This window comes from Lichenostomus cassidix, chromosome 8 (genome assembly GCF_008360975.1).
Source record: "Lichenostomus cassidix isolate B80296 chromosome 8, HeHo_3.0, whole genome shotgun sequence".
NCBI classification, from domain to species: Eukaryota; Metazoa; Chordata; class Aves; order Passeriformes; family Meliphagidae; genus Lichenostomus; species Lichenostomus cassidix.
The window spans coordinates 8750628-8764166 of record NC_139489.1 but is presented as its reverse complement, the minus strand read 5'-3'; the positions used below and the strand labels follow the sequence as shown (position 1 = coordinate 8764166).

General features: G+C 39.0%; 1 protein-coding gene across 6 annotated transcripts in view; it reads left to right on the top strand.

Moving 5' to 3' along the window:
* Nucleotides 1-13539, top strand: part of MAST2 (microtubule associated serine/threonine kinase 2) — a 185366-nt gene that overhangs the window by 26964 nt on the left and 144863 nt on the right. Inside the window, exon 1 of one of the 6 annotated variants that reach the window (XM_085067709.1) lies at nt 11576-11696. The exons of the other annotated variants lie outside the window; for them this stretch is intronic. Coding sequence (XP_084923835.1) covers nt 11673-11696 — 24 coding nt within the window. The 5' untranslated portion in view covers nt 11576-11672. Of the gene's footprint in view, nt 1-11575; nt 11697-13539 lie in introns of those variants that run through there. 6 annotated transcript variants of the gene reach the window in all.

Genomic DNA, 13539 nt, shown 5'->3' with positions numbered 1-13539 from the left:
CTGCAGGTATCAGTAGATTTTCCTTTGCTAAATTACTTTCTGGCATTCAGTAATGTAGATTTGTGCTTTCTAACTACTACTAATCCTACAGATTTTTTTACTGTGCTTAAATTGCATGCTTTTCTGCTTTGAAAATATTTGCAAGGCAAAACAAAAAGCTAACAATGGCAAATCTACAGAAATTAGTTTCCAGCTTCTGAAACAAGACTGATAGCTAGGCTACTTATCAGCAAAGACTCCAGAACTGGAGATACATCAAACTCTAACTTGCTAAACTATATAAATACAATTTATTGTTGGGCAGAATCTTTCAGTTTGTACATATGTGATAATCTGGATTAATGTGCCTGCACAGCAGTTGTCACTAGGTCCTTGACTTGTGAAAGAAGCCAGGGCAGAGTGAATGCTGAGTGCTATCATCATGGAATGATAGGTGTTGATCTGATCTCTGTGCCTTCTAAATATATGTGAGGATTTCAGAGGATGACCTTCAGCTCATCATCTACCTTAAGACGAATGGCTCTGATCCTTTGAGATTGAATTCTGGTTGGGAGTATCCTATTTAAGACTTTTAAATCCTTAAGATAGCTGAGGAAGTAATCAGAGGAAAACACATAAAGCATCATCGTGGGCATCTCAGTGGTGTTTCCTGCTGTCAAGACCCAAATATGGTAATAAAATTGGGTGTCGGGAATATGTATAGAGTGTGTGTTTAAGGAACAGAAGGGTAATTTTATGGAAAATCTTTTACGACTTTGAGGGTTTATCTGAGATCTTACCCTGTCATAAAAAGAGTTAGACCTTGGACTGTGTTTTTTTTAAGGGAGGTGGTAGAATCACAGAATCCTACAATATGCTGAGTTGGAAGGGACGCACCAGGATCATTGAGTCCAACTCCTGGCCCTGTGCAGGACACCCCAAAAGTCACACCACTTCCTGAGAGTGTTGTCCAAACACTCCTCGAATTCAGACAGCCTTGGTGCTGTGACCACTCCCCTGGGGAGCCTATTCCAGTGCTCAGCCATCCTCTGGGTGAAAAACTTCTTCCTGATAGCCAACCTAAACCTCTCCTGACTCAGCTTCATCCTGTTTCCCAGAGTCCTGTCACTGGTGATGCAAAAGATCAGTAATGTGGATGCATTCTCTTATGAGGGAAGGCATAAAGAGCATCAAGGTTTCTAAATTTTAGAAAGAAAAAGAACCTTGTGAAGAGATGCTTGTGATTGTTGTAGAGGTAGACTGGGAGTGTCTTTCTTTCAACCATTAATTTTGACAAAACTCAGTGTGAATGAAATTGATTGCCAGAAGCAATGTTCTAATGTTCTAAAGGTGCTAATGTTCCACAGCTGAACATTTATGGGTGGGCAAGGGGTGACTTTCCCCTCATGTTTATTAGGGACAAGATGCTCAACTAGAGCACTACACTAATGCTGAATATTCATCCATATTTGTGGAGAGAGATTTTTGTGTGTGTGTGTGTCCCATGCCCTGACCCCTCACAGAGAGCATCTGAAGCACTCTCTCCAGGGTTTGTGAAAGAAACATCTGACAATGTGCAATTCATTAATTAGGACTACATCTCATATGCATTGCTCACCATCTAATGCCTGGAAAAGTTTGAGATGTTCCAGGAATAAGAAACTATGCATGATACTTCTGCCAACTCTGGCAATAGGAAAACATTTGAAGAAGCCTGTCAGTGGAAACTTATTTTGTGAAAGAGATTTTGAAACTCTTTTTAAAAATAGTTCACTTTTCTGAAGAGCTCCCAGTATTGACCTGAAACTTGTGGTACTCCTTGAACTGAAAAACTGAACATTATTTTTGAAAATGAGGTTGAGGATTTCAGCCTGGTGATTGCAGTTCTATTTAGTGTAAACTTTCTTCCTTATATTCTGTACCACATGGGATGTGGTCAGAGCCATTTCTTCATCTTCAGAGATGAAGGCTGCTGACTAAGCAGTTGGTTCTCTGTTAATCCTCTGATGCCAGACTTGCAAGATTTCCTTGTAGGGTCAGTCTCATCTTCACAGGATAATTTCTCATGACTTAGGGTTTGACATTTGTTTTTGAAGGTAATGGTTGAAACAAAGTGAAATAATCGCATATTTGTTGTAGTTTCTCACAGTTCCAGAGAGTTCACCTTGGCCTCAACTTGTTCTGGTAGAAATGGTTAAAAACCCAAGCCTCTGAGATTTTGAATAATGATCTGGAGGGTAGACAGGCTCAAATGCAAAGATTTGCAATAACTTTCAAGCCAAGCAACTTCCTCAGTTGAATAACATTCTGCCTGATTTATTGTGAATGCTCAGTTCCCCAAAGCTGTGTGGATTAGGCAACACTGAGTGGAATGGGGAGAATGGGTCATCCTTGTGATGTTAGGGCCTTGGCTGGGCAAGGAAGGGGTTGGGAGCTGGTAACAGACAGACCTTGCACTGTGGCTGGGTCCAAGTTGGGGTGTGCTTTTTAGATGAAGGAGATAATACTGACTACTTATTTTCCGAATTTTTGCTCCTTTACTTTTTTAAAATTTCATATTAACTATGTTAGGCATAGAATCAGCTGTACCTAATATGTAAACTTCCCCTAACAGTGTATTTCCCATGTGCAGGATACTGTTTATTAAAAAGAAAATTAAAATTTGTATCGTTCCTGGCTATGAGGAAGAGTGGCTAATTGGCTACAGATTTGAGTTAGTGAGTGAGATTATTACAAGGCAGGTAATTCCATTTAAATTCATGAGGAATTGGAATCCAAAGGCTGTTTTATTCAAGCCTGTAGAGGGTCTGTGGAGCTGGGTTGCCATCTGCTGGTGTGCGAGGGGCTGGGGACAGCAATCGTGAACTCCACCATCCAGGGGAGTTTTTGTCAAAGGGTTTTAGAGATCCCTGTAATCGTCGGTGATTCACAGCAGGGGTATGCTCGTTCTGATCCCATGTCCCACAGGAACCACATGTCAACAACTGGCCTTTCTCTTTCAGCTGGAGTATGAATTCACTTTGTAATGCTGTGTGTGGTTTGCAGCACCCTTCCGCTGGTAACAGAGTGGTTGTGAGAGTTATGAAGAAAATAAGATGTAAAAAAAAAACCCCTGAACTATTATTTGCAGCCGATTCTATACATATAATTCGGAATTTTTGCGTCGCGCTGCGTGGGTTGCATTTCGGTCTATGGCCTGGCGGTGGCGCCGCAGCCCCGGCGTGCCTCGAGTCGCATTTCCCTCACGGAATGTCGCCGTGGCTGCGGGACGAGCCGGGCTGCGGCCAGGCATGCTTCCCCTAGCTAAAGGAGACCTTAATGCTGTGCTGTTTGCCAGTTCAGTGCGGAAATTAATAATTGAAAAGGCCTGGTTAAGTGCAGTGGAACTAGAAGTTCCAGATTCAAACCCCCGCCTAGTTATGGAGGAAAATTCTATCTCCGCATCTCCTGCTTAGTCCCCAGTGCTTTAATTAATTTGCTGTTTATTATTTAGGATCTGCTTTGTGCAGGCAGCTGGCTAGTGGTTGTTAAACTCACAGGGATGAGGTGTTGGGAGGAATAGGGTTTGCAGTGGCTGGCAGACGGCAGGTATGTGACTAACAAATGAAACATTAGTTTGCAAGGTACAACATCTGCTCTCCACCTCTGTGCTCATTATGGCTGCTGGCAGTGGGGTGAGTGCACGGAGCTTAGAATTCCACCGCCTCACAAAAGAGTTGGATATGATCTCTTTTTATTGAAAAACACAGTACTGGTTCAGGGACAAACCATTAATTCCAGTTGTGCATTGTGCTACCTCCTGCTGATTGCCTGGATACTTATTACAAAAGCAGGAATTCGAATCCGATGGGAAAACTTCATTTACATTTGTGTCTTCTAAAACACGCAGCTGCTCTTTTCCCAAAATGTTTTGTCATAGATAATGTTACTTTTAGTTTTCATTTTAGGAGGTAACGTGTTAACTATTTAAATGTTGCTCAATACAGATGAAAATGGTTTTGTTAAGGAATAATCATGAAAGTTATAGCTGATGAAGGCCATAAATTATTTCAGGGAGTAAAGAACTTTCAATACTTGACTGTGTAAGTAGGATTTATTATTTTTATGTTGGTAGAAGAGGAAAGACAGCAGGAACTATGGCTTCATGAATGAACCGATTTTTATTACTGTATGAAGGCATGGAAATTTCATTTTAAATTGGCAGTTGTAATAACCTGAGATAGGAAATAAGTGGATTTCCACATTAAGGCCATGTGTGAAGTCTAAGTTTATGCATACTAATTAGACATTTGCATTTACAGACAGTGCAGAGTCTGTTAGTGAATCTGTGGGTACATTATCAATTTTGGAATTTGGACAGGGTCTGAGGAAGAAATATGGAGCAAGCTCTAGATATCTGGCAATGTTTAGAGTGCTTTCAGGGACTTACCTTTGTCACAGCTTTTAAGGGGTCTCTGGTAGGAAAACAAAAACAGATGTGCTATAACTGCGTGTTTTTATGATAGATTCAGAACACTTGCTTCACAGTGGCATCCAAAACTGATAGTCCTGATTGGTTTTTCACTAGCAAACGTCATTCTGAATAATTCATGTAAAGAACAGGAAATTATTGTGATAAATTCTGTACTAAAGTTATATTTACTATATAGTTCATATTACTTAAGCACAGTCAGCATCTTGCTCTGAAGAAACTTCAGCATATTACTTAAAACACAGTCAGCATCTTTTTACTCACTTCAGTTAAGTGAATTCCATTTTGGAGTGGACTCATTGGCTTAAAGGAGATTTTTGTATTTGAAAGAAAATGTGAACACCCTTCTGTGTAACCTGAGGCTTGTCATTGTAGGAAATATGAATTCATAAAACTTGCCTTGTGATAATTGTTAGGCACTAGACTGTCAGTTTGAATGATTGCACTTCTCATTATCTTCAGATGCTGCATGTTATTTTTTTGTCTGTGAATATGTTGAATTGATTTTTGGCACATGCAGTCACTTCTCTTCCTGACAGCAGCAGTATTGTAGGTGTAAAGTGAGAAACTGCTGTAGTGTGCATGGAAAATTAGCTTTTTTGCTTGGGGAGCTGTGGGGAACTTAAAATACAGTTATTCAGACTGTCTTGAACATGCATTGTTGAAGAGCAAGGCTTTGTTCCATGAGTGTTATTCTGTGGTTCTTAATGACCTCTCTATAAAAACATACTGATGTAGATAATGAAAATTCTGGGTTTTATTTAAAGTAGTTGAAAACTGACTGTTTTATTTCGGTGATTTTTGGCAGATATTTCCATAGAAAGGCAATGTGAGATGTCTGTATTTAGTGTTTTAATATGGCTGCCTTCTGTGTCTGGTAATACTTCTTGAAATAGCATCCTAGGATGTGATAATAGGAGGATTGGTCTTAAAACATGAAATAGTTTGCTTAAATTTCAATCTACTTTCTGCCAGAAATGCAAACTGTTTTGAGCCTTAGGACATTTATAAGAATCCCTTGTAGCATTTTGACTAAGCAAGAGCTTTGGACATGCTCTGTAATTAGTAGCCTAATCCTCCATGTTTGGCTGCCACTCTTTGTTTGGTCTGTGTTCCTGCACTGTGTCACTTTGGTTTTTCCAAGCCATGCAATGTGTCTTTCCAGCAATCCCTTTTCAGCCCCAGAGACACAGTGATTGCTTATTTTACCACTTGCAGGACAGTGGGAATACAGAGGTTTATGTGCATCACCTCTGAAGAGCTGCAGCTCAGAATCTTTCCTAACAGTTAATCTAAAATCCTTATTGCTTCGAGATTACTAGAGGGGGAGAGGTGAAATCTCTTGGCAGAGATAAGGGTAGCCTTGTAAGTGAAACACAAGACCAGGACTTATGCAACAATCCTGATATCTGAACTTTGATAAGCTAAGGTACAGAGAGGTTCAGTCCCTTGGTCACCTGGAGAACTGAAAGTAAGCACGTCTCACAGACTTTCTGTAAACCTCAGTTTATTAATGTTTAGCAGATGTTTGGAGCTCAAATGGATGGTACTGTGGAATAATTTAGTGCTGCAGTGACCATATACAGTGTGCCAGTATAATTTTCTTATTCTCATTGTGTTTATATTTAGATTTTCAAGTCAGTTGTTCAAGAGCTGAGGCATACCATGACCCCTTACCTGCCCTTGCTGGGTTATTATTGATAACCTGAGCATTTCTGCATTAGTTGTGAGTTTCAGACTCTTCCCTGGTGGGAACTGCAGAGTCCTTGTGCTGTGAGAACATGAGGTACGGAGTCAGAATAACCAATATATTAGCAAGCTTGATTTAGAGTCAATATTTGAAGTTCTTCCCTTTGTGAACAGAAACTAGGGCAAATAACGGCTGGGTAGTTTTTATTTTGTTTTCAAATTGTTGTTTATTATAGGAATAGATGAGAAGAATTCCTGTATTATGGCATTTTGGATTGATCAGAATTAGAATTATTTTCACTGAAAGCACTTGTGGCCAACGAAGTATGAATAGTGCAAAATTTGCTGAGAGGGTGCCTTATGTATTCAAAACAAACAAGTTTTACCTGAGCTGTTTTCTTAGTAAATAGTGTGGAACAACTGACTGAGGGGCTTCTGCTTTTGTTATTTATTACAATCCATTAAAAAAACAAGATTCTGTGTTCATCATGAATATAAAATACTGTCATGTTGAGACTGGAGTGTGAGTATGCAAAAATGTGTGTCATTGTGAACTCTAAGCTCTTGGCAAAGGGGAATGTTTATAAAAGAGGATTGAAAGATGTGCAGGGTTTCAGATCTGTCAGAAAAGGATGTGAAATGTAATTAACCTAAAATAACCTTTAAAATATTTTTTGAGCCTGATAAATTAAATGAGCTGTTGAGATAACTTAATGAGAGATTTTAATTTTATACCTTAAATAATATCCTATTAAAATCCTCAAGATTTTGCTTTGTGATGGAACCCACTGAGATTTATATTTTCACAATGACCTCATGATTCAGTAACATTGTTAATATATTTGCTGCATATTTGAGGGGTAAGGTCTAGGTTAATGGCTGCGTTTATTCTTTAAGTGCTCGAAGCCACAAAGCTCTAATTGAAGATAGGAATGTTCAAACCTCATTATTTTAATGTGGTCATACAGTATAGTGACACTAAAAGTAGTTATATGATGAACTCCTATGGCAGGGTTCATAATTTGTCCATGAAAACAAATTATTATGTGAAACTTTGAATTAAAATTCTCTGCCTTAGAATTTAAATAAAACATGAAACTTCAGGTCTAACATGGTTTCTATATTCGTCTTTGCTCAAATTAGCAATAAGCATTTGCATACCTTTTAACACAGAGAATTCTGCTGTGAATTGTTTACACAAAGTTACAGTGCATGCACTAAATCTCTCACACAAAGCTGCTGCAGTAGGTACTGTGTGACGTTTTTTATTTCAGGAGGTTAAGACTGCAGAGATAGTTTTGGCAAATCTTCATCTCAAATTTTCTAAGTATTGGTAATTGAAGTACTTTAACGGATGAGCTGTTGTTAAGGATAATACAGTTCTTATCACAGTGTCAGGAATCCAAGGGTTGGAGACAAAGGTCGGAATGTTCATTCCTGCCTGCATTTCATCAGTGCTGCTAACCTTGGTTCTAGCAGCTTTCACTCTGTGCTGTCTCTAGTCCAAGCTAGATCCTTTTTAAGACCCTCCTGCCTGTTTGATGTTCCTAAGCTCTCTTTTCCCTCCTGTGTTCTCCCAGAAGTGTTTTTCTCCATGGCTTTCCCTACCCCCAGAAAAAACATCCCCACAGTAAAATTCAGTTCTTATTACTTGATGATAGCCAGAAAGTTCTGGCTAATTGTGAATTTGGGCTGCTTTGTGCACAGGTATACTTCTGCTGTGACCTCCTTAATCCCTCTCCACTGTCAAGTCCTTGGGCTGTGGGCTCCTGGTCTGGGAATCTTTGTGTGAACACTACAGAGTTGTGTCCTTTTTGAGCAGCTGTAAAGCTGCAATAATTTGCACTCCCCTTTTTTACTGTGCATTTACTAGTTTTGGTACTACCTTTATTTTTTACTATCTTCTTGCTAAATGAAAAATGTTCTGAGTCATGGGCTTTTGATCCACAAGCTCTTTGACTCTATTCAAATGATAGTATGCAATGTAAAAAGTCAAGTTTGTGGGTATTATTAAATCTATCAATAACTATTTGTTTGGCTTTAGGTAAGGTTTTTATCTTCTGCCATAAAAATTCACCTATCAAATATTGCCTTTTAAAGTAAAATGTAGAGTGCTATGAATTTAAAATGCATCAATTTCTCATCAAAGTTAATTCTTAAATCTTATAGGAATGAAACTGGGTAATGAGAGAGAAGTTTGGCAAGATAAAATGATTATGTATTTGAAAGGAAAGAGGAACAGTGTGTAATACAGCAAACATGCAGAACTATCTGAATTGAGAGGAAAAGTACTATGTCAGCAATGCCAGATTATATTGATCAGGCATCAGCATCAATCCTGATTAAATAGGCAGCTGTTTAAAGTGGTGCATTTGACAGTGACATCTTTTATTTTCTATATGATTACTGGCCTGCTGACATGTTTACTTTCTCAATGTAATTTACATATTGTGTTTAAAATGTTGCTGACTGAGAAACAGCTGAATTATACAAGGCATAGTAAAAAAGAAAATCAGGCCTTCTTATGTCTGATATGAACATGTATGAATATCAGCTAATACCTACAAACAAACCAGTTGATTTATGTACCAACTTAATTCCAAGAGAGCTCTCCAATAAATTGAATGGCTTGCTTATCTTCTTATTTTTTTATGATAAATGTGATGTAGAAATCAGTTTCATACACACAAATACGTGTACACACACACACACACACACACACACATATATGAGATTTAAAAATAAAATGGTTACAAATTTCTGTATAAATGAGAGGTGTTGAAACCCTTGGGAGACCCTGTTCCATGTGGTTTATTGTCAGACAAATCTGTTGTATCAACTTCCCTGAGGAAGTGTCAAGAATGGATTAAAAACCATTTAAGGGTGCTTGGCCATTAAACTTGGATCTGCAGTGAAGTGATAGATATTCCCTTACTGTTCTAATTGCTTAATTTCTCTATTTTTCAATAAGCAAAGGGTGAACTGCTTTTCCCCCTGGCTTATTATAAATTGCAATAATTTCAAGGGAAAGGTATGATGGTGCCTAACTTCTTCAGTGAAGTACATTAATGATGCATACCCTTCCATCTGCTGTTGGATTTCTTTTTTGTCCCATTATCCGCAAGGATTTTATCAAGTTTTGCTTGCATTGCATGGAATCTCCATCTGAGAATAGGCATGGACAACTGTTTGAAATGGTCCATTTTTCCTTCCACAACAGGAAATATCTCCAGTAGTTTGGGTATTTAGAGGTAGGTAACCACAATTTCACATTCTGGAGCAAGCAATGAGAGGTTTTTAAGCTCCATTTTGTGTTACGTAAAAAGGATAAAGTTGATTTAACTCCATTTCACCTAAGCTACATGATTGAGCTTATGCTTTGTGTTACAAGCTTCTGCTCTGTGTTGAATCCCCCAGTTCAGAGTAGTGGAAAGCATACAATAATGTTCACTGTCCATAAGTATAATTATTGCACTATCCACTGTATGTGTTACAAATAATTACTTTAATCCCTTAAAATGCTCAAATTCTGTCATGACTATGCTGAGGAATGCCTGTCTCATTTACATGCAGTTCTGTGTCCAATATCATGTTCTCAGACTACATGGGAAAGGTTATGGAACCTGGGATTGTGGCTGAGTGGTGCTGCGTGTTTAAAGAATTTCCTCTCTGCTCCCTTTTGAAAGAGGCAAAGCAGCAGTGGGTAGCACAGACCACCAAGCCTTGAAGCTTGGGTTTAATTAAGACACAGTAATTGTGAGGCCTGTATTACCCACTGTATGGCAGGGGATGCTGCTTGCAGTGTGCTGAGGAGGATTGGACACCCTGGAACAAAATGTTGGTGGGAGAATTCACTTACTTCTCTGCAGATTGGACTCATGCCATGCTGGGACATGATGGGAGCAGACTTTACATGTTCAGTGACTGTTTCATACGACAGATCAAGCTCCAGCAAAGATCCCATGGGAGGAGGAGTAACATTGTTTATGTCCTTAGCAGTGCTCAGTTCTGGTTCAAAAATGTAAGTCAAAAAAACACCCTAAAAGCTGAAACAGAAATAGAGGTAGGCGAAGCTAAAAACAGTAAAAAAACCTGCTAAAGTTACTGTGAGTTTCAAAAAGATGAACTGATTTAGAAAGAGAAGCTTGAAGAACAAGCAATATCAGTGAAGGGACCTGCATCTTTATTGTCTTCACAGAACTGAATTAAGGACTACTTCTTCAAGACAGAGAAATGTAGTGTTTCCGCATCCTACCTCTGAATAAGAATTAAGAGTGGTCAAAAGGAAACCAAAAAAAATAGGAACAGACCTAGAGTAGGTTGTTAATTCAGTGAGTAAAAGGAGAAAATGACACAGCTTTAAAATAATTCAAAGATGAAATGTGTGAACTACTATTTGTGCAGTATAGCCAATTGCTTAGAATAGTTTGAGAATTGGAAAATGGCAAAGTGAGTACCAGTATTTTAAAAAAGGGATCCATCAGAGATTCACGGAGTTAGAATTGCAGATGTTCTCTTCATGATGTAGTTGCCTAAATCCTAATTCCTACGAGTGTAATTTACCATTTGGTTGCATTAACACAGTATGTGCACAGAACAAGTCATTCAGATCACTCTGACAGTGGTGACCTCACTGTTTATACTCTGCTATTAGAATACATTTGTCATCAGTGGCGTTATATTTATTTCTAGGTCTCCCATTTAAATAATGGAATCATAGAATGGTTTGTGTTGAATGGGGCCTTGAAGACCACCTTGTTTCACCCCCCTGCAATGGGCAGGGACACCTTCCACTGGACAAGGTTATTTAAAGCTCCATCCAACCTGGACTTGAACACTTCCAGAGATGTGACATCCACAACTTCTCTGGGCCAGTGCCTCCCCACCCTCATAGTGAGTAATTTCTTCCTTGCATCTAATGTGATATGCATGGCTGTTCTTTTGACATAGAAAGGTCACATTCCCTAGCAATTCTTCCGACAGCTACTTTTTAAAATTCAATTGATTGGCAGGTTCTTAACCCAGAAAGTTTTGCTGTTTCATAGAGATGAGTTTTCTTTACAAATGTAGTTTGCAGTCAAGCTAAAAGCTCTGAAGAATTCTAAGCCTGATGTTTACATGTTTACTTGATCAGCAGAGGCAGTAATTTAAACACCCCAACCTCTACCTCTCCCATCTAAAAGCACCTAAGAACTCTTCTCAGAAGCAACAGTGATTTATTTGCAACCCTTTTTTTTTTCCCCCCCATGAAAATCTCAACAACTAATGCTACAATTCTACTTCTACTTGCTCTTTGGAAGAGCTGATACAGGACTAAAATAATTATTTTGTCTGGGACTGATATTGTCCTAGCTGATCTGAAACCTCCTCGATAATCTGCTTACTTGTTTGGCTGGGTAGGAATGGACTTTGGCTTTTCCTCTGCTTCCTGTTGCAAAAGCAGCTTTGAAGGCAGTACTGAGAAGGAAAGGGAGCTGCTAGTGTGAGAAATTCAGGAGCACAGGACAGAGAAAACTGCTACAATCAACTGATAATGCTGATGTCTGATAACTTTGAGGTATATTTAGAATGCTGCTGCTGTTTTCATGTTTGTGTTTTGTCCATTGCAGCTCACACTTACATTTAGTTGCGTTCTACTTCAGTGACTTCAGAAGGAAACCTAAGGAGACAGGGGTTTCTTCAGCTTCATTAACTATTCTGGAAAGAGCTTCTCCTTCCCTTGAATTCCACCTTGACTGTACAGATTTGTGTTCTGCTATGAGATCATTCTGTCAATACAGGCTTGTTTACTTCACAACTTCAGCAGTTTTGGAAGGCTCCTTTCAATATTAAAACATCCACCTTTTCCACTAACAGATTCTTTTTCAGCATGGAACTGTGAATTGCTGCTGCTGATTGTCAGTGTTTGTTTCTTCTAAGAAGACCTAATGTTTTGGTAGAATTGAATTCTCTGTTTTCTAATGTAGTTTCCTGTGTTAATTGGTTTCTTGCTGGATCCTGTCAGACTCAGTATGATACCCCCCTTCTGAGAAGCTTATTTTGTTGATGCATTTAGAAAAGGCTCTCCTTCTTTCATGGAAAGAATTTTCTCTAGGGATGCTGCCAAGTCTCAGAAGACCAAGAAATGTTATGGCTTTGTATTTGAGTGTAATCAAACTGGCATTCATCATCATTTTGTCTCTTTAGAGCAGGAACAGCTCTGTAGATGAATATGTATTTTTGGCATTGGCTTTAACCAAAATTGAAAGTAATGGTATAAATGATCATGACTGCCAGAAACACTGAACAGTAGTAGGGAATCAAAGTTTCTGCAATTGTTCCTTCTTTCCTAGTAACTTCTAAGCCACTGGCTAATTTCATCCAGGCTTGGAAAGAATAAGAAATGTCAAAAATAACTGTAATTGCAATACTATAAGAATTGGAACTGAGTAGGAGACACCCCCTCACATTCTCTCGGTGACAGTCAGTTCGTTGTTTATTGTGGTTTGCCAGCACTGGTTGACACTCAAATATGACAGTGCTGGATTAACTGGGGGAGGTGCTGCCTCCAGCTGGGTGGAAGTAAAACAGGACAGCCAGAGTTACCTCTGTCAGGATTATGGGAGGGAGCAAGAGACAAAAAGCCAAACTCAAGCCTGTAAGAAATTGACTGTCTTTAATTCTTGCTGCTCGAGAAGCAGCTTGTTTATATTGCAGTAACGAAAGGATCTGTCATCCTTGTTTCCAAAAACACTGATGTTCATGGCCTAACTCTGGGCAAGGTTGAAAGGGCAGCTTTTGAAATACTTATTGAAATGCTTCCTTTTTGTCAGTTTGGCATGTTGCTTTTGCTGTGGAAGGAACGGTGGGATGCTACTCCAGCAAACTGAAGATCTTTCCATGTGGTTGCCTTTGCATTGTCCTGTGGTTGTCCCATGCTGGGACTGCACTGCAGGGTCAGCACAAGGAAGTGATGGATGTCTTCCATGGACTGTAAATCTGACCTTCCAGAAGGGAGGAAAGGGAACCCTCACGTTTTGGTTGTGCATATTGGAGCTGAGCATACTTGTGGCATCATCTGCAGTTTATTTCTTTGCTTTTCACTACTAACGATATTAAAAAAATTAGTATTCTACAAGCTTGAAAGACAGACTATTATCTAATTGGCTTTTGGTTAGGAGGATACTGATTTCTAGGTCAATGTAAAACAAATGAGCATTTAAATTGAAGAGGAGCAGCTGTTCCAAAGCCCCTTTCCACAGTGCCTGGTTTTGTTAAGGATAATTATGTCTAATTTTAAATTATGATAGCTTTGAGTATTGAGCTTTGCCTTGTTAGATCCACTATCTCATTCTCCTTCATCAGTAAGAACGTTCTATCATGGAGCTAGGTTTCTGATTGGACTTATTTTTCTGGGCCTT